General features: G+C 42.2%; 1 protein-coding gene across 4 annotated transcripts in view; it reads left to right on the top strand.

Annotated features, from left to right (window-relative positions):
- The window catches only part of hectd4 (HECT domain E3 ubiquitin protein ligase 4), a 47,968-nt gene that overhangs the window by 3,041 nt on the left and 22,682 nt on the right, over positions 1 to 22,245 (top strand). The window contains exons 2-55 of one of the 4 annotated variants that reach the window (XM_023958576.1): positions 44 to 597; positions 1,911 to 2,000; positions 2,090 to 2,217; positions 2,643 to 2,751; positions 3,938 to 4,076; positions 4,334 to 4,504; positions 4,593 to 4,785; positions 4,889 to 5,050; positions 5,198 to 5,311; positions 5,409 to 5,549; positions 5,635 to 5,870; positions 5,966 to 6,108; positions 6,423 to 6,493; positions 6,584 to 6,689; positions 6,774 to 6,894; positions 6,987 to 7,109; positions 7,249 to 7,373; positions 7,677 to 7,830; positions 7,919 to 8,022; positions 9,723 to 9,921; positions 10,043 to 10,162; positions 10,264 to 10,368; positions 10,453 to 10,616; positions 10,706 to 10,951; positions 11,495 to 11,687; positions 11,901 to 12,005; positions 12,081 to 12,169; positions 12,248 to 12,420; positions 12,509 to 12,644; positions 12,749 to 12,893; positions 12,985 to 13,151; positions 13,234 to 13,380; positions 13,467 to 13,651; positions 13,757 to 13,910; positions 14,020 to 14,300; positions 14,449 to 14,635; positions 14,725 to 14,806; positions 14,935 to 15,137; positions 15,260 to 15,395; positions 15,536 to 15,718; positions 15,820 to 15,984; positions 16,082 to 16,251; positions 16,354 to 16,469; positions 16,545 to 16,648; positions 16,759 to 16,920; positions 17,029 to 17,177; positions 17,307 to 17,386; positions 17,590 to 17,753; positions 17,841 to 18,078; positions 20,176 to 20,312; positions 20,403 to 20,529; positions 21,599 to 21,736; positions 21,843 to 21,979; positions 22,057 to 22,217. In XM_023958576.1, the coding sequence (XP_023814344.1) occupies positions 44 to 597; positions 1,911 to 2,000; positions 2,090 to 2,217; positions 2,643 to 2,751; positions 3,938 to 4,076; positions 4,334 to 4,504; positions 4,593 to 4,785; positions 4,889 to 5,050; positions 5,198 to 5,311; positions 5,409 to 5,549; positions 5,635 to 5,870; positions 5,966 to 6,108; positions 6,423 to 6,493; positions 6,584 to 6,689; positions 6,774 to 6,894; positions 6,987 to 7,109; positions 7,249 to 7,373; positions 7,677 to 7,830; positions 7,919 to 8,022; positions 9,723 to 9,921; positions 10,043 to 10,162; positions 10,264 to 10,368; positions 10,453 to 10,616; positions 10,706 to 10,951; positions 11,495 to 11,687; positions 11,901 to 12,005; positions 12,081 to 12,169; positions 12,248 to 12,420; positions 12,509 to 12,644; positions 12,749 to 12,893; positions 12,985 to 13,151; positions 13,234 to 13,380; positions 13,467 to 13,651; positions 13,757 to 13,910; positions 14,020 to 14,300; positions 14,449 to 14,635; positions 14,725 to 14,806; positions 14,935 to 15,137; positions 15,260 to 15,395; positions 15,536 to 15,718; positions 15,820 to 15,984; positions 16,082 to 16,251; positions 16,354 to 16,469; positions 16,545 to 16,648; positions 16,759 to 16,920; positions 17,029 to 17,177; positions 17,307 to 17,386; positions 17,590 to 17,753; positions 17,841 to 18,078; positions 20,176 to 20,312; positions 20,403 to 20,529; positions 21,599 to 21,736; positions 21,843 to 21,979; positions 22,057 to 22,217 (8,432 nt within the window). Of the gene's footprint in view, positions 1 to 43; positions 598 to 1,910; positions 2,001 to 2,089; positions 2,218 to 2,642; positions 2,752 to 3,937; positions 4,077 to 4,333; positions 4,505 to 4,592; positions 4,792 to 4,888; positions 5,051 to 5,197; positions 5,312 to 5,408; positions 5,550 to 5,634; positions 5,871 to 5,965; positions 6,109 to 6,422; positions 6,494 to 6,583; positions 6,690 to 6,773; positions 6,895 to 6,986; positions 7,116 to 7,248; positions 7,374 to 7,676; positions 7,831 to 7,918; positions 8,023 to 9,722; positions 9,922 to 10,042; positions 10,163 to 10,263; positions 10,369 to 10,452; positions 10,617 to 10,705; positions 10,952 to 11,494; positions 11,688 to 11,900; positions 12,006 to 12,080; positions 12,170 to 12,247; positions 12,421 to 12,508; positions 12,645 to 12,748; positions 12,894 to 12,984; positions 13,152 to 13,233; positions 13,381 to 13,466; positions 13,652 to 13,756; positions 13,911 to 14,019; positions 14,301 to 14,448; positions 14,636 to 14,724; positions 14,807 to 14,934; positions 15,138 to 15,259; positions 15,396 to 15,535; positions 15,719 to 15,819; positions 15,985 to 16,081; positions 16,252 to 16,353; positions 16,470 to 16,544; positions 16,649 to 16,758; positions 16,921 to 17,028; positions 17,178 to 17,306; positions 17,387 to 17,589; positions 17,754 to 17,840; positions 18,079 to 20,175; positions 20,313 to 20,402; positions 20,530 to 21,598; positions 21,737 to 21,842; positions 21,980 to 22,056; positions 22,218 to 22,245 lie in introns of all 4 variants that reach the window. The other 3 variants (XM_023958574.1, XM_023958575.1, XM_023958573.1) reach the window with 3 other exon arrangements.

Genomic DNA, 22,245 nt, shown 5'->3' with positions numbered 1-22,245 from the left:
CATTTGACTTTATTTCTCTCTTTGTTTTTGTTTTGTTCCATAGATTCTGACATTTGAAACCAAGAACCCAGTAGAACTTGCAGAGCGCCTTCGTGCAGTCTGCGGGAATCAGAGCAACGCATATGCCCGTCTGCTGGAGTACCGCCTCAATGCTCTGCGTGGCCTGTGGGGGGCGCAACGGCAGCTGGCTTTGGAGGAGCAGCAGGAACGGGATGGAACCGGAGGGGCTGACGAGGAGACCTTAGCCTTGCTCAAAAGACAGGGTCTGCTCCAGCAACCCGAACAGGCTCCCTTCACTTCCCGCGTTGGCCTGCTGTTAGTCTTCCCCCTTCTTCAGTCCCAAACTCGCAGCGACCCGGCGCTCTGCGGGGTCACGGCTGAAGTCCTCCTGTCCTGCCTGCGGGATTGCCAGCCTCTCAGCCTCAGCAAAGAACCCTCCGACTGTCTCAATGGGCTGGAGGGACTCCTGTGCTCCTGGCTGGAAGATGGCGCTCAGGAGTCAGGCCAGCCTCACGGGCAGGGACGTTCACAGGCTCTCCACACACAGAGGCAGAGGGAAAATGCTGCTGCTGCTCTAGTGGCTCTTGCATGTGCCAGGTGAGATTCTGTTCTAAGTTTATTTAGTTTCTCAGTTTTCAATCTTTTGATCTATTGTAAAAGCATTCCCAGTGGTCTCTTAATTATGATTATGCAGTTTTTAGCCAAAAACCTCTGACGTTTTCTAGGACATAGTTCCTGCAGAGCGGCAAGAGTTCATCAGAAATTCATCTGAATTGGGGGCAGAAGCATTGGGGCAGAGCAACCCCGCCCCCCTTTCCCTCCCACTTTGTGGAGCAGAGAGCTCGTGGCCTGCCAAGCGTACTTTGTACGTCTGCTCCTGATTCACAACAATTTAAATAAAAGATACTCAGAAATGCAATTTTCAGCTTTATTTTCTTCATGTTTGTCCTCCATCACCAGAGAAAGGCCACGAGAACGCCAAAAATTCAGTTTTCATCAGAGCGGGTCTTTAAAATACCGAAAAAACTTTGTTGATCTCAGTCCAAACAGTCTTCTGGTGCACTTAAATAGCTGGATGTGATTGTGTTGCAAAAATGAAGACAGAAAGGACCATCAGGTTAGGTTTCCTTTCACTGTGGTTTTACTTTTTCCACATGTAGCAGACGTTCCTGCTCTGTACACAGTGTTTCGTTCTTAACTGAACTAATAGACTGATTGAAATATTGCTATTTTTCTCACAGAGTCTAAAGTTGTTTTTCCCCCTTTAATACAGAGGACTAGCATACATTCGACTCTATTGGTGCCTGAACGTTTGTATTTACTGGTGACATCTGACCTTGACTTGTCTGAACCAGAACTCTCTCTGCTCTTTGTTCTGCCTCATTTGAGGCTGAGTGCTCTTTGTTGTTAGGCTCTGTCCTGCTCACAGTGGCAGCTCATTAAAAAACAATGAACTTTACGCCCTGTGACCTCTCATGTAGGTGTTGTCTAGAAAACCTAAACATGAATGGGATTGTTATTTTGCACTGACATTCTTTCATTTTTGCTGTCACCCCCACCCCAGTTGTTTTTGACTTGTAAGTCACAGGATGCTGCACAGAAAGACACTGTGCTAAAAACACATTCAAAACTCTGTAATTTACCCCCCTCCCCCATGGAATTGACTAAAAAAAAATTGCATGCAATCAAAGCTGTCATTCCTGATCAATCCTATTTTTGGTTAAAAACTGCACCTGTTGGATTTGTTGTTTTGCATCAGACCAGGATAAATGTTCAAATTAACGTTCAAGTTTTTTAAAAACTTTTTGTTTGTTTGCAAAAAGCAAGAATTTAAAAATTTTGAATGGATTTGTTCAAGTCACAGTTGTCTCTGAAGCCTAATGATTTATTTGGTAAACAATATTTTTCAGGGGGTCACTGAAGACCTTCATTCACACAGTTCACCTGCTGCAGAAACAAACAGACCTGGGCCAACTTCCTGTGGCAGATGTCCTTTATAGGTGAAGAACCTCCTTTTAGTTTACCTTAAAGTCCACTGTTTTCTTTTTTATTAATTAGTTATCAACCCTTTTTAAATTTCTTGTGAAAGACTTTTGCTCCTCGAAGGAGGTCCTGGCTCACCCTCCTGCCTTTTGGGCGGCAAGCACAGCGTGTCGTGGGGGTTTGAAGACATGCTGCCCACCCCTGATAATTCTGCTGGAGGAGCAGAAGCAAAAGGTAACACCCTTCAGATGAGACCTCACAAACAGTAATGGTGATCAGCTGACCTTGAAGAAAGAAGTTGATTGTGCCAGACTTGGAATTGGTTTGAATATTTTCTCCATGTGTTGGGTCATAGCGGGGTTGATTACCTTTCATAGTGTTTGTTGGTTACCTTTTTTAATGAATCAAAGAGCAAAAATATACAAACCACTTCTGAAATTTTATCTGTTTTAACTGTATCAGAACAGAAAAAAAGTCACAATTTTGAAAGAGTGATAATAAAATATTGTTGGTACAACTTATGAAGCAAAATATATTTGCTACCTAGTTTTATCTGGCAATCCCACCATTCCTAGGCCTATATTTCCAAGTATAGATCTCCTGAGGAGTTCTTGGTGGTGTGTTTTTTTTTGTCTTATTGTTTTGGTGTTGTCTTACAGATACAGACCTTGGGCGCTGTCTTGCCACAGATGGGCTATATCTATACACCACCAATTCCTCTGGGAGAGGACTCAGCAAGCTTGGCTCTGGTTTACATGGGACACTGAGGTAAGTCAAATCATTCTCATAAATCATTCTCATTTGCATGTCTTCATTTTCAGTATTTCGTGGCTAGCACAGAGAAGGACAGAAGGAGAAGTTCAACATCTTAAGTATTTCTTCTAAAACTCCAACGACAGGAGGAGTTGCCTTAGGTTTACTGTTTAGTTGTACCTTTTTCTGGTAAATATTTATACTCACTATCTTTCTTAATTGTGTCATTTTCTGTAAAGTAATGTATGTTCATTAAAAAACAATTTTGTTATTATATATTTATGCAAAACAAACTTGAAGAAAACATTGATTTTTAAAAAAAGACATGAGGACAACAGATTTTTTTCTGCAGCTTCACAGTATAAGTTATCTGCAGCAAACTGCATTGCTGTTGCCTTGTAGCAGGGTGTGCCATTGCCCCTCCACAGTGATCATTGCAGTCAGTGTGGCTGCCACAGCCAAGGCAAGGAGCTGCTGACACGCTCTTTTTGAGTCCTTGCTGCCAGTGAGTGGCCACAGCCTTTTGTTACTGGAACAATTCATAATTCTGTTTAGTTAATTCAATTGACTGCACTGGAATAAAAAACAAAACAAAATCAAAATATTTGTTTAGGTAGTCACAACACTGACAGGTGACAACAATGAAACTGAATCTGTTTCTCAGGTATAGATGTTAAAAAAAAGTTAATAGCATAAATACACATTTATGAAATTTAGCTGAAGCAGGGATCAAATTATTCTATGAGTTTAAAAGTTCAACATCGGTTAGAAGGAAAGTCGATCTCAAAAGAGGACCTACTCATGCACCGTTCCAAAAATGTTCTTGAAAGATGCAAGAGAGCTGTGACAGGAAGGGGGAGAGACTTGTGGTCTTTGGGGAACTACGTGATGTTTTCATGTCAGCACAGGCTGATTGAAAACATTTCTTTTTTTCCACGTATTTTGGGCAAGAGACAAACAAGTTCAACAAACTTTTAGTGTTGTCAAATTTCAAAGTAATGCAGGCTTGATTTATATTTTGGCAAAAAGGAATTATGTAGAAACTGTCAACGTCTCTCTTTAATTCAGAGGGAAATCTTCTTTCTTCTTTTTTTTTTTTTTAGTTCTTTAAACAAAACGTTGTGCAACCGCATTGAGAAAGCTCAGGTGAATGTAATAACTTGGGAGATGTCTGAAGTATTTTTGCTCTGTGTCTTTTCAGGGGGTTTGTGTATTGCCGGAATGAAGAGCTGGAGCCTGGCTGGGTTGTGTTCAGCAGTGGACGCCTCCTCCATCGCCCCTCCTCCTTTGATGCCAAGCCTCATCAGCTCTGTCAGGTTGTCGATCCTTTCACCCTTCAGGTATTGGTTCTTTAACTTCTAGTTTATTTGAATTTTTAGGTCTCAAATCTGATATTCAAAATAATTACTAAATAATCTAAATACTGCTCTTTCAACATTGTTCTCTAACAAATATTGGTTATGTTTTTGTGTTTTTCTGTCATGTCGTGAGCTTTGATATTTTGTGGAATTGTCCTTTTTATTTAATGATTTCTCATAAAAAATATGTGATGAAGGGTAGAGAGAAAAACACATTTTTTTGTGTTTGTTATGTTTAGGTGTGCCAGATTGTAGCCATGCCAGCGCAACACCTCCCTGTGGGCAGCAGCATGACCACACTGCACCTCTGCTCAGACGGAACTTATCTGTACTGGGTCTGGTCTCCGGCAAGTCTGAACGAGAAGACACAGAGAGGCCACTCTGTCTTCATGGATGTCTTTCACCTTTCTGTGAGCACCACACTTTATATGGTCATTACAACGGTTTAAATGAAACATGAACACGTCTGTTCATTTTTGTATTCTCTTTATGGCACAGACGCAGACAGCGTTGTGTGTTGCAGACATCTTACAGGAAAGAGTTATTCTCACTCGCAAAGAGGGCGAGTCTTCCAAGTGCTTGAATGAACTTCTCCTGAGTCGAATGTCACGCTTCCGGGCCTCCCATTCTGCCACATTGGCTGCTCTTACAGGCTCTGCAATCACAAACACAGTGAAAGAGGAACAGTCTGGTAATGGTAGATAACTTTTGAACATGACAAAACCTTTTTTTTTTTAAATTACTTTTACGATATTTTGTTGTGACATTTTCTTTCCTTGTGTGTGTTCTAATAGCTGTCAACACTAGCTGTGGACTTCCTCTGAAGACTCTGAGGAAAACCCCAATGTATGTGTGTGGAACTTATCTAGTAATGCTGGTCTCACCTCCGGGTGTCTCTGGGAGTTCTGCCACCCGCTCCCTGTTTGGAGGTACCAGCAGCCTGTCCTCACTGAAAAGTAAGCTCACTCAGAGATGCCTGCTCCTCGCTCCGATAAAAGAAAGAAAAACAGAAATCTGAAACTGCTTTTACGTGTTTTGGTTAAAGTAAGCTAAAATGACCCAACAGCTTTGTAAACTGGTTTCCTTTGTTGTCTTTTCTTAAGTTTTGGCTTCCAGCCTGGTCTTTAACCTGGCCGACGGTCAGTTCAGCAGCCGTGCAGACCTCATCGATGCTCCTGGCAGTTCTCTGGGCAGAGGAGCCCAGGTGGCAGGACTTGGTGCGCTCAGATTTGTCTTAATTAACAAAACTCCATATCTAAAAAATATGCTATTACAGTTAAATCATGCTTTTTTTTTCTAAATTCATGTTTAAAGGAGCCTGTTATGATGCACTGAACAACTTGATCTGGACCTGCTCCAGTGATTACATTGATCAGTGGTGCAATCCTGGAAACCAAGCGTTTCATCATGTGTGCCATAGGCTCGGTGTTAGCCATCTCATCAAAGAACCCAAAGGTAGACGCAAACCGACTCCCCGCGTTCATCCTGTTATTCTGTGAAGCCAGACTCCTCAACAGTTACGCCACGTGTCTCTTCACAGAGGAAACTGTGGCGACCGGCGACGTGGTCAATCAGCTGCTTCATCATGTAGGTGCTATGTGTATCCACCAACTCAACCTGCTGGCAGCTAGCAGCAACAGCTTGCCTCTGGGAGCCCTGCTGGGTAAACAACACCCCATCGAGGCCTGTCACTTCAGCAGCATCTGTGACATTATGGAGAGAGCCATGGTGAATGGAGACACCTGCATCATCCGCTGCATCCTGGTGGTGTTCCAGGTTTGTTTCAGACAAATGAATCACAGCCAGCATCTCTTAATGAATCCATTGGTCTTCCATTTTACGATTGCATCATTTTTTTTTCTGTTCTTCAGGTAGTGTTTCGGTTTTTTAACCCTCAGTCGGAGCAGAATAAAGACAGCGTGCGTCGGTCCGGCCTGCTCCTGTGGCAGCTCCTCATGGCTCCATTGGATCAGATAGGAACGGAGATTCAGAGAGAGGTGTGCCTGGCCATCAGGTATGTCAAACTCTACACCAGGGGGTGTCCAATTCCAGGCCTCAAGGGCCGGTGTCCTATATGTTTTTCAATCAACCTGCCTTTGAAGCTCCTCATTGGCTAAACACTACTGATCCAGGTAATCAGCAGCGGATGAGGCAGGGTTTCTGGAAAACCAGCAGGTTACCGGCCCTTGAGGCCTCGATTTGGACACTCCTGCTCTACACAAACGACTGCATACTTCATCGCTTTAGAATGGATAGTGGGTTAAACATTGTGCCTAACTTGGCTTCATGATGTATCTATAAACCTACATATTATTTGTATTTTTGTAGCTCAGGCCTCAATATTTTGTACCAAGGGGAGGCTGAACTCAATAAACTGCTGAAACTTGTTCTAACAGAAGGTAAATAACAAGAAATGTTGTATTTATTTCTACAAGCCATATGTAGCTGCAGTTAAGTCTCATCAGACCCATTTTGTTTGAAATAATCAGGTGAGAGGAACGGTGGTCTTTCTCAGCTTCGGGATGTTATCCTCACCAACCTTTCAGGCCAGCTGCAAAAGAACCGGTTTGGAAGTGAAGAAGATGACCACTACATGTAAGCGGTTGCTCATTCTTAAACTAATCTCACCTCCGACTTCCTTGCAGGTGTTTACAGGGATTTCATGTTGTCATTTTGCAGATTGAATGATGAGCTGCTGCACTGTATCCTCAAAACTGTAGTACGAGAATCCTGCCTCCTCATCACCAAATGTCAGACTGTCGCCAGAGATGACTTCCAAAAGCTGCTCTCCACTGTACCAGTATGGGCTTTTTGTTCAGCAGTCCCCTAAAGCTCATATGCTCCACCATAATGCAGTGATAACCACATTTTAATGGTGGTGTCTCTTTAAAGGTGGTCTCGCCTAGTCTGCGCTACCTCATGGCTGTTCAAAACCACCTCCTCAGTAACTCTATTCTTATCCGTCCGGATGATAACGACGACAGTGACAGCTCCCTACAAGGGGAAACAATGAAGGTACAGGTAAACATCCCCTTTAAATACCCCTACCTCACTGCATGTGTTTGTCTCTGAAATTTCCCAGATTTTGACTGTTGGGAAATCTTTGAGGCAGCGTTACGCAAGTTTGGGCCTTTTCTGAATGTGTTCTTTGAAGGAACTGCAGAGCAGCATCCTCTCCCTGGCCACCAAAGTCCTGGTCGGATGTGATGAAGTCCTGGAGACCCTGCAGCAAGTGACCACAACTCTGATTAACAGCGAATTACATGACAGAGAGACGAGGTGAACCTGTTAACGTCATCTTTTATGCACACTTTCAGTTATTTTATGATGTTTCTATGGCAAAATATTGAAATCCGTCTGTGGTGTTTTGTGTTTTGTATTATAAATGCATTTTTTCGATAATCAGATTATAAAATTGTTCCTGTTCTTTGGTGGAGTTGGACAGCATTAATATTAACTTGATCAACTCTGTATAAAAAACAATAATACAATTCCAAGCAGGCTTTCAAGCATACATTTTAATTTTTTTCTTGTAATCTCTATTTCTAAAGCCATATTATGTCTTTTTGTCTTGTTTTACAGGTTAAAAGGCTTAGAACAAGTCACCAAAGCCACCATGCTTGGACATTTGTTACCAGTGTTACTCACATCTTTGATGCACCCCAACTTGCAGACCCTAACACTTGCTGATGCCCTCATGCCCCAGCTGGTGCAGCTGGTGCTCTACACCAGCCAGGTTGGTTTGTTTCCAACACATTTGAGATTCTTGGAGTGGAACAAAGAAGTGATAAGGGAAGTGTGAATTTTTGTCCCTTTTTTTTCAGACTGCTCTGTTGCTTAAGACTCAGTCTCCACTTTTCACTGATGAGGCTCAACCTCCAGGTGGCTGTTTAGGGCAGGGAGCCAAAACATGTTCTGTTGATGACAAGTGAGTTTTTTTTTTTTTGTGTGAACAGAACAACCATTAATTCCACCAAATCAAAACAAAAAACTAATGAATTCAGAATGTTTATTAGCTATTTAGTATAATGAGGTACTTTGACTGTGGGACAGTGTGTAACAACCATTGAAAAAAAACAACTTGTTTTTAAAGTCAACTGAAGTCCTGGGGGGTATTCCAGGAAGCATGTTTAAACTAGCCTGACTTTAAGCCTGAACTCTGGCTGAAATCCGCCTGAACTCACTTACTCTGGGTATGTTGGTTCCAAAAGACCGGGTATGAGTTGGCGTAATTGCGCTCGACTTGGTAACCCTGGGTTAATGCTCGTGCACGGAAGGTACATAAAGACATTCTCAATAGATCGCCGATTTCCAGAGTCACCATGGAAACGCGTGGAGAACCAAAGAGCGCAATACTTTAGTGAGACGGAGTCTGAGATTTTAATGATGGTGTATGAAGATTATACGTCCATCAAAAAAGTAACACGGCTGCATCATCAAAAGAAAGAGTTTCTGCTTGTAGTAGAAGAACAGACAAAGTAAACGCACGAGTTTCTGACCTTATTTCCATTTTCCTTGTGACGCATATATATATAACTTATCCAATTTTGCCACCTTAAATGAAATACTTCTATTGGTAACAAATAATTGAGTTAAATTTAATCAACCTAATTTCTTACGTCTATAAAACTCAATAATTGTTTATACAACTCAATTTTATGTATTTATCTAACTAAATGTCATATTACTCCAATTCAATTAATATTTTTTCCATCTTAATTAATTATATTTCTTGATCTCTCATATGTCTAAGTATGAGCCGGCAGATATACTCATTTTTATAACAATAAAAGGACGGGGAAAAAAATGCACGTTGCGCTCAAATTCATTAAAGAATTGTCCATCTTTGTCATTACCTTATTCATCAGTAGGGGTATATAAACTCATCATCCTGTCCTTCACTCTTACTCATGGTGCAGAGACATAAGCACAGTAGGACAAGATAACTCAGCAAAACATGGTAAAACACAGTAAAACAACTAAACAACTAAAAAAATTTGGTCAAAAAGCCACACCTAAACCAAAATCCGCCCAGACAGGCAAAGGAAATGGTATCCCACAATCCCTTGCAGTGCCGATTTAACAGCAGCACCAAAGTTACACCTACTTAATTGAATTAATTTGAATGAAAGTAAAATAACTGTCTGATAAATACATGTTATTTTTAAACTGACTTAACAAAAAAAAGATTTTTAATTATCTTAACTGAAGCAAATAATTAAGTTAGATCAAAGTGAAAAAGTTAAATTTTCCAACATCCATATGTGGTCTTATCACCCTCTCATGGTGGAAAAAGTATTATCTGAGCTTCTTCATCCACTAAATCATCTTCAAATGGACACGCCATGCTGCTTCACTTCTCTGTAAACAAACTAACCTTCAACTAAACCTGCTCCCGACCAGGTTATGTTCAGAGCATGAGTTGCTATGGCAACTTGACCCACCCTGAAACATACCTCAATTTCTGGAACCGAAAACTGAGGTTATCAACTTCCTTAGCCTCAAACTTACCGTGGGAGCTAGCATAACCTGCTTCCTGGAATACCCCCCAGGTGTCTGTCATGAGCGAATTAACCCAAATGTGAACAATATTTTCAATATTCATTTAATTTATCTCATCAAAATAAGAATTCTTGATGAACGAGAGGAGCCAGGTTTCCTGACCGGACTGAAAATCCCTGCTCCGTGGGCTGCTGGAAAAAACGTAGAGACAGTCCATCCGGTTAGGGATAACTACAAGTTCAAGGAGACGGTGCACATCCCCGGAGCCCGCTGCCTCTACCTACGCTTTGATTCTCGCTGCTCCTCGCAGTATGACTATGACAAGGTAAAGTAACTTCCAATTTATCCACGGTGACACCAAAGGTTCCAGCTTTTTCAGAACTTTTTGTGCAACTTCTCAAGTGTAACAACAATGTGGCTTGATCATTTAACCTTCAACATTTTAGCTGGTCATCTATGCTGGACCCAACACCAATAGTCGTAAAGTAGCAGAATATGGAGGAAACACTCTGGGCTATGGCAGTCGCAGTGTGTTGGGGACAGGATGGCCAAAAGACCTTGTAAAGGTAATGATGGCTCAAAATATCCAAAATGTAATACCATCCTACCAAAAGTCTCATCAAGCCTTAATTGTTTTGTATTATTATTATTATTATTTTTTGGAAAGGTTGAGGGAGACACTGTTACATTTTCTTTTGAGATGAGGAGTGGTCGCGAACATAACACCCCCGATAAAGCCATGTGGGGGTTCTCCTGCACTGTCAGAGCACAGGTAGACACATTTTTTTCACTTCACTCACAGTTGAGATCTGTAGAAGGATTTTATTTCTTTCTAATCTCTGATTTTTGCTGTCAGGAGTCCTCCGAGGATGTCTCCGGAGGCCTCCCTTTCCTCGCCGACCTCGCACTCGGTCTGTCAGTGCTGGCTTGCTCGATGCTCCGCATTCTGTACAACGGGCCAGAGGTGACAAGAGAGGAGGAGGCTTGCCACGATTTGCTTTGCTCAAAGCTGCTGCAAAGGTGAGGAATGAAAAAACGCACACCATGCATTCCAATCACATGGTTATTTCACATGCTGAAAACCATTTTTTTCTGCTTTTCTCTCATAGGTGTCAGTGGCAGGTTGAAGCAAATGGTGCTATTTCTCCTGCTCTCACTCCTAGTCCTTCACCCCTACCACTCACAATTGAAGAGGACAGAGAGTTCACCTACCCGTCTGACGTACTCATCCCACCTCCAGGTCTAATGCCTGGCACGTACTTTGACCTACCTCGCATCCGCCTTCCACCTGGCGTCATGTGCAGGCTGAGAGAAGTGTCTGGAAGGGCTCGACCACAGTTCCGTCCAAGCATCAAGTAAGATGCTGTGTCTGTAACACCTTTAGAATGCGTGCAGGGGTTGTGCTGCGTCTGTGTTGTATCTTTTTAGGTGATCATTTATCCTGTATGGGCAATGTGTCTCACAGATTTAAACTTTCTGAAGCTAGAAATTTGGGAAAATGAAAACAGATAAGAGGTAGTAGACGAAAAAGGAAACATTCAGTTTGAAGTTTTAATTAATTTTATTGGTTAAACATTGCATGTTTTAATACAGGATAAGTAAACTTGTCTTTGATATGCCTTAATGCCTTGTTGATATCACTCATATTTTTATTTTTAGAAGTGTCATAATAGTTTTTCATTGTAATTTGAATGGTGCACAATACACTTCATTTACCTCATTTTATTGTTTAAAATTCTTCATCGTCTTAACATTTAGAAATTGGAAAAATTGTTTTAAATTCATAGCAGAAATTAAAAATTTGTGAATGTAAAAAAATTAACAAACCGACTGTCCACATGATTCCTTGTATGTTTTCTCAAGTATAGTTGATCTGTTTTTTGTCCTACGTTTCTAAGGGAGGTGATTCGGCCGGATGTAATGGAGGAGGTTATTGTATCCTGTGTCATAAAACATCTAAGCCTGGTAGATGCTCTTCAGTCACTCGTCAACTATCAGTACCGTGAAGATCATGCAGAGGAGTATGACCTGGTCTGTAAGATCATGGCTGAGACCTTCAAGAAAATCAATGCGATGGAGCGTCAGCTGCAGGTAAGGTTACGCTGTACTCCCAAAGATTCGGAAATATCATTTTGCCAAAAATTGCTTTCACTAATATTAAATACATTGTGAGATTTTCTTTTAAGTAGCACATATTGTTATCAGTTAGAGGAATTAGTTTGTCGTTGATCAGAATATTTGACAAAGAACCCTTGATTTTAAGAGATGCTTTGGATAACTAAACTTGGCTCCTCCATGGCTTAGAGTGTCGCAGAGTTGGAACAGAAGTGGCAGAATGAAGTGGACGAAGCGCAGCAAGGAAAGCTGGAGAACAACACCCCCTTTTTTCATGACTACCACTTCTTTGAGGTGCTCTAATCCCGCATGCACCTACAGTTTTTTCTAGTTTTTGTTTCTTTAATCTTGCCTTCTTTCATCCTGCAGAACAAAATGAAGGAGCTGGAGTTGCTCTGTTCCCTGAAGGAGGTTCCCTTTGATTTTAACGACTTAGAAAATGTTGTTCTTGCACTGAGGTTAGTAAGAGGACGAGCTCCAAGACGAAGCTCTCTGGGCCATTCTGTGCTTTTAACATATTGGGCCTCCTTTCACAGGGAGAAGTTCTTCCAGGAGGTGAATGTGGCTCACATCAAAGACAGCACCCCACTTGTGAAAACTAAAACACTGGTTAGAAGTCTGATGAACCGCTCTGAGCTGCTTCTCCACGTTACCATCGCTCCACACTGCAGAAGCCTGACCAGCACACCTGCTGGTACATCAAGCACAGGTGAGAGAGGTTTAAAATACTTTTTCATGTATTAGCTGCTAGCTACCCCAATAAAGTGTCCCCCCAACTGTCTTCACTTTTGTTTCAGCGTCTAAGTCAGTATCAGATGCCAAAACGGTGATTCCAATGGTCAAGCAGCCCGTCTTCTTGCGCAGCATGTCTGCACCTTCGGATTTGGAGATGATTGCTAACCAAGACTTAGAGTTTACACATGCGCCTCAAAGGTATTTTTGTTTATTTCTGTTTCGCAGACAGGATGTTAGGGGTTTACTACACAAACTGTGTAGTTAATGTTTTTTTCTTCACTTTTTTTAATGTCTATCATCAGAAGACGACACCACCCGACTAGCCATCGCAGCAGCTCCTTCACCCTGCTGCAGTCTCTAGCTATGGAAGACAGCAGGGACAAGCCAACGTATAGTGTGCTGTTGGGACAGCTCTTTGCGTTTATTGGGACTTCACCTGACCAAGCTGTACGCCAATCTCTGCTTTTCTTTGCTTCAGATGAAAGTAACTAATAACTAATAGCCGGCTTTTCTCGTTTTTATGTACCCCTGTCTGTAGGTGTCAAGCAGCAGCTTTCTGTCAGCTGCACAGACGCGCTGGAGACGAGGAAGTACCCGCAAACAAGCACTCGTTCACATGAGGGAATTGCTTACTGCTGCTGTAAAAGTGGGTGGGGTCACACATCTTGTGGGGCCTGTCACTATGGTGCTGCAGGGTGGCCCAAGGTATGAAATCTAGTGACATCATGTTTATTTTAGGACAGCTTCAGAGTACCTATAAGCATTTGTTATTGTGTCATTGGTACAGAACGGAGGAGCTGACCTGTGGAGGGATGGTAGAGCAGGTGCAGGAGGCCTTTGGAGAGACCATGACATCTGTAGTGTCGTTGTGTGCTCGCTACCCCATTGCTTGTGCCAACAGTATTGGCTTGCTTTGCACAATTCCATATACTAGGTAAGCACCTTAAATTGGCTGTATAGTTACATGACCTTACTGCTTCAAACTGGGATACTTCATTGCTTTTTGTTGATTTATTGCAGGTGCGAGGAACAGTGCCTTGTTCGAAGTGGTCTCGTTCAGCTGTTGGACAGCTTGTGTAGTTTAAGCGGTCAGAGAGAGTGCAGCTCAAATGAGAAACAAACCAAGAAGCAGAAAGTAGCTACCATGGCTTGGGCTGCCTTTCAGGTGCTGGCCAACCGATGCATAGAGTGGGAGAAGGTGGAAGGTATGAAATGTCTGTAACCTAAAACATTTACATTTTTTTCTGTTATATTTTATGGGTGATTTTTTAAAAGTATTGGTTATTAATATGTCTTTCTCTTTTAAAAAGGTGGTTCCACAGATGCCGTTCATTCTGGCCTGGCAAGGCAGGTGTCCAGCCTGCTAACCAATCACCTGGCCAGAGCAACAGAGTGCTGTGGGAATCAGGCAGCTGGAAATGATGCTTTACAGGACGTGCTGAGTCTCCTTAATGATCTTTCAAGGTAGAGTTGGCTTGTATTTAAATATTAGACATGTTTCTGGCTTTATACCAAATGTATACAGTGTGTTTTTTTTAATCTATTGAAGTGTTCTTTTGCTTTTCCTTTCCAGAAGTCACATAGGGAAAGCCATTCTAAGCCAGCCTGCTTGCGTTTCAAAGCTTCTGTCTCTTCTGCTCGACCAGAGACCATCTCCAAAGCTTGTCCTTATCATCCTGCAGCTCTGTCGTGCTGCCTTGCCTCTAATGAGTGTGGAGGACTGTGGTAATGTAGCTCTACCATCATGGAGCTACTCTATAAACACCCTGGATTCAGAGCAGCCAGATGCCAACGACCCAGCCTCACGGATAGCTGCCTTGCTGCTGGCAAAGCTGGCAGATTACGTTGTCCCAGGTCTGTCTTGCTTGCCAAGAAGTAAAAACCTGTGTGTGTGTTTTTTTAAATTAATTAAAAATATCTATAGAAAAATGCAAGATTAAGCAGTTTGTTTGCTATGCTTTCCAGTTATAGATAATAATGCTAAGGGAATTTTTTTTATCAGGTTGTCAAACCCTTCTCTCCCCGAGCTTCTCTGAGCCAGACACCAGCCTGTCCCGAGCCACTTCCAAAGGGGCCATTAAGTCTGAGGATGCTGGGGAGGAAGCAGAGGCAGTTGATGGTAAACTGTCGATTTTTATCCATAAGAGAGAAGATCAGTCGTCTCACGAGGTTCTACAGCCACTTCTGAGGTACAAATTCTCTTGATAACCCTGTTTAAAATATATACATCCATGAAAACCCTGTTTTTTATATTCATCCTTTACCCTTTAAAATGCAGCAGTTCTGAGGGGCGTCCCTTTAGACTTGGCACAGGGGCCAACATGGAAAAGGTGGTGAAGATGGACAGAGATATGACAAAGGTATGAGTCTAAAAACTGGGCTAAAAAACAAAAATAGTTCAGACTTAAGATGTCTACAGTCCTTAAATGAAACTGAGCATGTCCTTAGTTGAGAGTTGTATTTGTGTCCAATTTCCAACCTCCCCTAGAATGGATGCTGTGAGGTGGTCACAGAAGAAGCATCTGCTGCTCTACGGAAGGCTAACAAGTGGGCTCAGTCTGGACTGATAGTTAGTGTTGGTCCACCTGTAGAGGCTTTGGCTCAGGAGACGGCAGGAGGCATAACCGCTGGAGACAAGAAGAAAACCACACAGACTGTTGTTTGTAGGGACAGGAATGCCGAGTTAGCCAGGTAAAATTTCAAAAATTAAAAAGAAAAAGGTTTTACGTAGAGAAAACCCCCTGAAAATCACCTAATTTTGGTAAATCTCTAAGTATGGTTGTAACATTCCTCTTTTGTTCCTCCTTGAAAAGGTCAGATCCTGTACGGCCATTTATAAGTGGCCATGTTGCCAACAGTATGGCTGCTGAGGTTATTGCACTGCTGCACAGTTTGCTGACTGCTCCAGAGTCCAACACTGCACAAATTTGGACAAGCACTGTGGAAAAAGTAAAACTTTGTCTTACTCACATCACACTTTAGAAGCTGATATATCTTGCTGTTTCCATAAATTAATGATGATTTTTTTTCAACTGTTGAGCCTCTTTTACATGTATATAGTTAAAAAATGCATTTCTCTTCTTTGTTAGGTTCTGTCACGCGCACTGATGTTTATCCCTCAGCTGGGGAAGTATGCTGAGAGTATTTTGGAGAATGGCAGCAGCAGTGGCAGAAGACTAGCTAAACTGCAAGCTATTGGCAGACAAGCTGTTGCTGCTCTCTGTGCGCTAGGAGGCTTCAAAGAAACTATTAAAATTGGCTCTGAGGTCCAGGTTAGTAAGGGGAAATAAGATGTGATTTTTGTTTCTAGATAATGGATTAAAAATGTCTGATATGTTGGCTTGTGATGAATTTCTTGATTATCTTCGTACAGGTGGTAGGTAAAGGTGTTCTTGGCAGCGTGGGCGTTGTTATGTCCATAAACGAGCAAGAGGGAATTGCAACCGTCAAATTACCTTCATGTGAGTACAGGAGAACCTGCAAAGCCTCAGATATTCTGACAGTTCCGGTGTCGCGCCTCTGCACTCCCAGATCCGAGGTGCGTATTCAAACAATGGCATGTTCGTTATTCTTCTGAAAAGTGGGACCCTGCATCTAATTAGTCTCTTTTTGTATCTTCGGCCCACTCCCCAAAGGCGCTTCCTCTCTACAAGCTCTCAATCACAGAAAAAGTAGTCCAAGCTGTGCAGTCCATGCTTCTGCCCCAAGAGGGCAGTCTGTCCATTCACACGTCTCTTCCAGCCACAGGGGATGGCTCCAGCCCAGTGATGGCTGCTGTGCGGCTGTTAGCAGAGATTCGAACTAGGTTTGTTGAATCTCCAAAATATAGGCGGTCTTTCCTTGTGTTATATGATCTACTAATGAAGGCATTATAAAATAATGGTGCATTTGTTTGTGTTTTTTACAGAGCATGCCTGGTGATGGCACAGCTCTTGGAAGACAGTTCCTTCTGTGAAGAATTTATTCAGCAATGTCCGGCTGCTGTTGAAGTTCTTAACTTGGTTGCGCAGGAGTGTAGTCCTGGTGAGTATTTGCGCTCCTGGGACTTCAACGCAATAACGCCCTGTTTACCTGACAGATTTCTGTCATCTTGTTCAGGGGAACGGCTCAGTGTGGTTGAGGCTCAGTGTGAACGAGTGCGAATGCTTTATCGAGACTGTGCTCGTCCACCCCCTCCACCTCTGCAGACCGACAGACGGCAGGTAACAGTTGCTGTCATTCTTCGTTTTCTTTCTTGACCTTTTTTTACACTCTTCATTCCAACTCTGATATGTTTTATGACGTATCCTTTTTTCTGTGATTGCTATGCCAGCCCAAGGAGATCACTTGGTGTCCATCCAGAGTGTTCCCACCAGTCCGTGCCTGCATGTTCTCTGCCCGACTCACTTCTGTCACTTTTTTGGCTGACCCAAGTGCAGGAGGAGGGCTGCCTCGAGGAACCTTTATCTATGCCACCTCTCCTATACCAATCCAGGTTAACACACTGCTTTAACCTATGTTTGCCGTGTCTTTTAGAACAAACAATAAGATAATATAATCACAGGAAAACCTGTCCAAAAATAACGTTTATTTTCTTTTTTAGGCACCATCCTTTTACTGGGAGATAGAAGTTGTCTCCTATGGAGACTCTGAGGAGGACAGTGGCCCCATTGTGTCCTTTGGTTTTGCCACAGAGGCAGAGAAGCGAGACGGAGCGTGGACCAATCCCGTTGGCACATGTCTATTTCACAAGTATGTACACTTGGGTATCAAATAAGATATACTATTTTTCCCTCTTGTTTTCCTGACTGCTGTGCTCTTTTGTGTTTCTAATTGTGTCTTCTGGACTGTGTGCGTGTTTGTGTGTCTCGTCTGCGGCAGTAATGGCAGAGCGGTGCATTATAATGGCTCCAGTCTACTGCAGTGGAAGAGTGTCAGGCTGGATGTGGCTCTACTTCCTGGTGAGATGGGATGAATATTCAGTCTTTCCTGTTTCTTTTATTCAGCACAAAGATCCATAAAGCTGTTATGGATGATGTGTTAAGGAGTTAAAATAAACTATTCTTAGGCCTTGTACTTCATACTCTTTTCTTCATTTTTAAATACCTATACACCAATAGTTTGCATGCAGTCTTTGCTGAGAAAACGTGTTTTGCCAATGCAGGTGACGTGGCTGGAATTGGCTGGGAACGCTCAGAGGGCACCCCTCCACCCCCAGGTCATGCCCCCAAAGGCAGGGTCTACTTCACCTACTGTGGCCAACGACTCAGCCCATTTCTGGATGATGTAGCAGGTGGAATGTGGCCTCTGGTCCACATCCAAAAGAAGGTCTGTTTTTATTCAAATCGGAATTTTTGTTAACCCTTCAGTCAACATGGAACCCTAACATGTTGATAATTGTGTCACTGATTGCAGAACTCAAAGATTCGCGCGAACTTTGGAAGCCGTCCTTTTGCATATGCAGAAGGCCAAGCTCACCGGAACGCAGCCGATTTGTGTGTAGATCTTGCGGAAGAAATAAGTGCAAATTTTGAAGCACTCCCCTTTGCCATGGCCTCAGACAGTGACAATGATGCAGGTGCAAGTGTTACCTCAGACTCTGGCTCCCATGGGCCACCTTGTCGAATTGCAGCTGTTGCAGTTGCTCAACAGCGTAAGTCGCTCAATTCATGGTTACAGATTTTTGTTTTACTTGTGTATTTATCATGAGTCATTAATATCGAATTACATAAATGCCAAAAATTGAAAGGGCGTAAAGACAACTGAGCGGGCGTATTTAGAAACTGAGTGAGTGAACCTTAAATCTGTGATGGCGCAATTCTAACCAAGCGACCCCGTATTTTACAACTGAACGGCTGAAATCCTAACTGAGCAGGGATCCTGCTCGGTCAGTTCTCCTTTGCGCCCTCACCTGGATTTACACTCAGTGTTAAGGGGGCGTTTTTGTCACTTGGGGGCGGCATTCAGGGGTGTGTTTGTCACTTAGGGGCGAACTGTGAAACACCACTGTGTAAAAATCAATAATCTTACAAAAAAATCATAAAATTATCATAAAGCATATTATTGTTACAATACATATTTTGTAGGAAAGTCCATCTTTATTTTATCTTGTTGCATATACTTTTTCAAATTTTAATAGATATGAATCATGACTAAAGTTATCAGTAACTTGACATGACCTTATTGTCATACTAAAATAAAGAATGTCAATAGTTCACTTTGTTTATTTATAGGAATTTTTCATATTTACAAATGGATCAGATTTGGTCAAAAATCCTCAATAGCTCTGAAGATGCCAGAATTTTTTTTTTTTGCATAATCTTTATTTTAGTAGGAAAATATAATATAATATAATAAAATAAAATAAGGTCATGATTAGTCAGTACAGGAAGTTTTGTGTCAGTACAGCATCTTCAAAGCCATTGAGCATTTTTGACCAAATCTGATCAATATTTAAAAATGAAAAATTCCTAACAATAAACAACGTGAATTATGACATAATCTTTGTTGCAGTAGGACAATAAGGTCATGATTAGTCAATACAGGTAGTTTGGTGACAGAAGCTTTAGTATCTTCAGAGCTATAGTGCATTTATGTTATGATTCATATCTCTATTAAATTTAAAAAAACTATATGCAATAAAATGGAGGTTGACTTTCTAACAAAATTTAGTATAATAAATAATAATGTAGCATGACTATGCTGACGAGTCTTCATTACCAGTTCATATAAATATAGACATTTATTCGCTTTTTAAAAGTTCACTGATTTTTACAGAATGGTGTTTCACAGAGGTTGCACTTTATTGACGGTCCCTTAGCAGCCGGCTGCTGCATGTTTGCATTCACAGCTTAAAGCGAACAATTCTGATTAAAAGGCAATAAAAACGATCTTTTTTCTTTAAAAATGCTTTTGTAGTTCACTCTCTGTGTTAATACAAAATGAGTGAGATACTTGCTGACACATTTGAACGTTTATCAGAAGAGTTATTGAAGCAGGAAGTCCGAATCTGTGAAGATCTAATTTAACCGAACTGCAGCTGCTCTATTCCCGTGTTCCTCCGCGTAGCTGATAGCTGCAGTTTAAACTATGCCTCATAATCGTGTCTCTTTGCATTTCCAGGGTTTCCAAACGAAGTTGTTCTGCATTATTCACATATCTGCTCCTTTGTACTATGGGGGGGCGGGGTCTTCTTTCACGTCCTCACCTCTCTCCATACCGTCATCATGCTGTTCTTAGATCCTCTTTACCGAAGTCACACAACAACACATTAGGGCCGCTCTGTACATTTTGGAGAAAATGTAAGACCTTAAGAACCATAAGGTTGTGAAAGTACTGAATATAGAAAATATGATAAAAGGCAGAGAGCTGCACGCAGCTCAAGAGCCGCCTGTTAACCCCCCCCCGCACTGAAAAATGAAGGTCCCGCCCCTCTGCCTCGCCGATAAGCCAAGCAAATTTCAGCCAATCAGATCAACCAGAAAGGTTCCTGCCCCAAAAGTGACAAAAACGCCCCCTTAACACTGAGCGTAAATCCACATGAGCGCGCAAAAAGGAATTGACCGCGCAAGATCACTTCTCAGTTAGAATTGCGCCTGCGCGGTTTGAAGGTTCACTCACTCAGTTCCTAAATACGCCCGCTTAGTTGTCTTTACGCCCTTTCACTTATTGGCAGAAACGTAATTCCATACATTAACCTCTGGCAAGTTCTACTTCAGTTTGCTTATTACTGTTTTTTTTACTGTAACAGAGTACAACAGTGACCTCTCATGCCACTACAAGGTTGAGCTGAGCTATGAAAACCTGGTTACCTCTGGACCTGAGCCCCATCCCCCACCTATTGCAGATGATGAGAGTGACGATGAGGATGATGATGATGTCCCAAGAGTAAGGGACATTTTCCAAACTCCAATAAGTCCAACTAAGTGTCTGTTTTGACATTTTCTCATCTAACTGGGATTTGGTTTTTCTTATTAGGAGGATCATTACGCTCTTCTGGTGAAGGCTTGGGAGACGAAAGTGTTCCCTACAATTCGGAGGCGATTCCGTAACGAGGCAGAGAGGAAATCAGGGCTTGACCAAATTAAGGGAGCCCTGCAATTGGGTAAAGTTAAAATTATGTGTGTAGACCTTGCAGAAGAAAATAAGTGCACATTTTAAAGCACTCCCCTTTGCCATGGCCTCAGACAGTGACAATGATGCAGGCGCAAGTGTTACCTCAGTTACAAGTAAAATTATTATTATAAGATAACTAATCTGTAATCTCATAACATATCAACATAGCGAAAAAGAAAAACTAGCTACATTTTTGACTATAGGTTTATTTATGTCCCAAGATTTTGATCTTTATCCAGGGCAGGTATGGGTTGGAGGTAAAACAGCTGTCTCCCAGCTATTGGGATGGTGGTTCAGTTACCAATAGTTGACAAAAGCCTCTATTTTTGACCCATTCTCTGAGGGAGTGGTTAACTGATGTCACAGCAGTTTCCCTCAAAGCTTAATTCCCAGGAGGAAGGTCCAATATTTTTAAAGAATCTTTGGGATGACCTCATTAGAGATTAGAAACTCTGAACTGGAGGTGTGTTTTGGCAGGGGACAGAACCCCTTCCGTGCCTCTAGTGGTTTAGTGTTCATGACATGGTGTGGGAAGCACTTGGACTGAAAATGGTTAGAAAACCACGAAGCAAGCTTGTACATCTGCATTGTGGGCTAAACCAACACAAAGTATTAGTATTTATTCCATTCATCAATCTCCTTTTTCTACGGTCTGCCCTTTTCAGGGTCATGGGGGTTGCTGGAGCCTCTCCCAATTACTTTAGGGTAAAGGTGGAATACACCATGTCCAGTTTTCCAGTCCATTGTAGGGTTACACACACATATTTACACCTAATTAGCAATTTGAAACATGTTTTTGGACTCTGGAAAGAAGCTGCAGTGCCTGGAGAAACCCATACATGAACAGAGAGAACATACAAACTCCACTCAAAAAAGCTTTCAGGATTTGAACCAGGGCCTTCATTCTGTGAGGAGACTGTGCAAACCTCCAAACCACCGTGCATTCAGTATTTAATTTTAATTTTGAAAGAGCCTCCAAATGTGCTTCATCGGTGTTCAACGTCCTGTTTTTTATACCTCATCTGTAAAAGTCTCATTCTGGGATTGTCTGGAAACAGGCATGGTAGATATTGCAAGGCAGACCGTGGAGTTTCTTTATGAAGAGAATGGTGGCATCCCTCGCGATCTCTACCTTCCTACAATCGAGGACATTAAAGATGAGGCCAACAAGTTCACCATTGATAAAGTCCGCAAAGGTAATAGAGACGCCTGCATGAAATGTAAAACTCTGCATGCCATCTCATCTCCTAAATTGCTCATAAATGGCACTTTCCCTCATCTCGATTACGTGTTTACACACAGGGTTGACCGTGGTCATCCGCTGCCCTGACATCAACAACACCACCAGTTCAACGGGGGGAACAGCATTGCCTAAATTTGCCATCAGAGGCATGCTGAAGACCTTTGGTTTGCACGGAGTGGTGCTGGATGTGGACTGTGTAAGAAATCCAAAATGTGCTTCATGTTTTCTAAGTTCCGGTCCAAACTAAACTGGATTCATTATGTTTTTCTGAAGGCAAATGAACTGGTGCAGGTGGAGACTTACCTGCGCAGTGAAGGTGTTCTGGTCCGATACTGGTACCCCATTGAAATGCTCGAGCGCCCGCCCGCTGGTTCTCGACGCACCGCAGCGAATGGTTTAGTCTCACTGGACAGTAGCAACATTCAGATTCATAGGTAACGTTATTTCATAGGGTGCGAGCAT

Source organism: Oryzias latipes, chromosome 9 (assembly GCF_002234675.1).
Source record: "Oryzias latipes chromosome 9, ASM223467v1".
Taxonomy (NCBI): domain Eukaryota; kingdom Metazoa; phylum Chordata; class Actinopteri; order Beloniformes; family Adrianichthyidae; genus Oryzias; species Oryzias latipes.
This window is presented reverse-complemented; position numbering and strand designations above follow the sequence as displayed.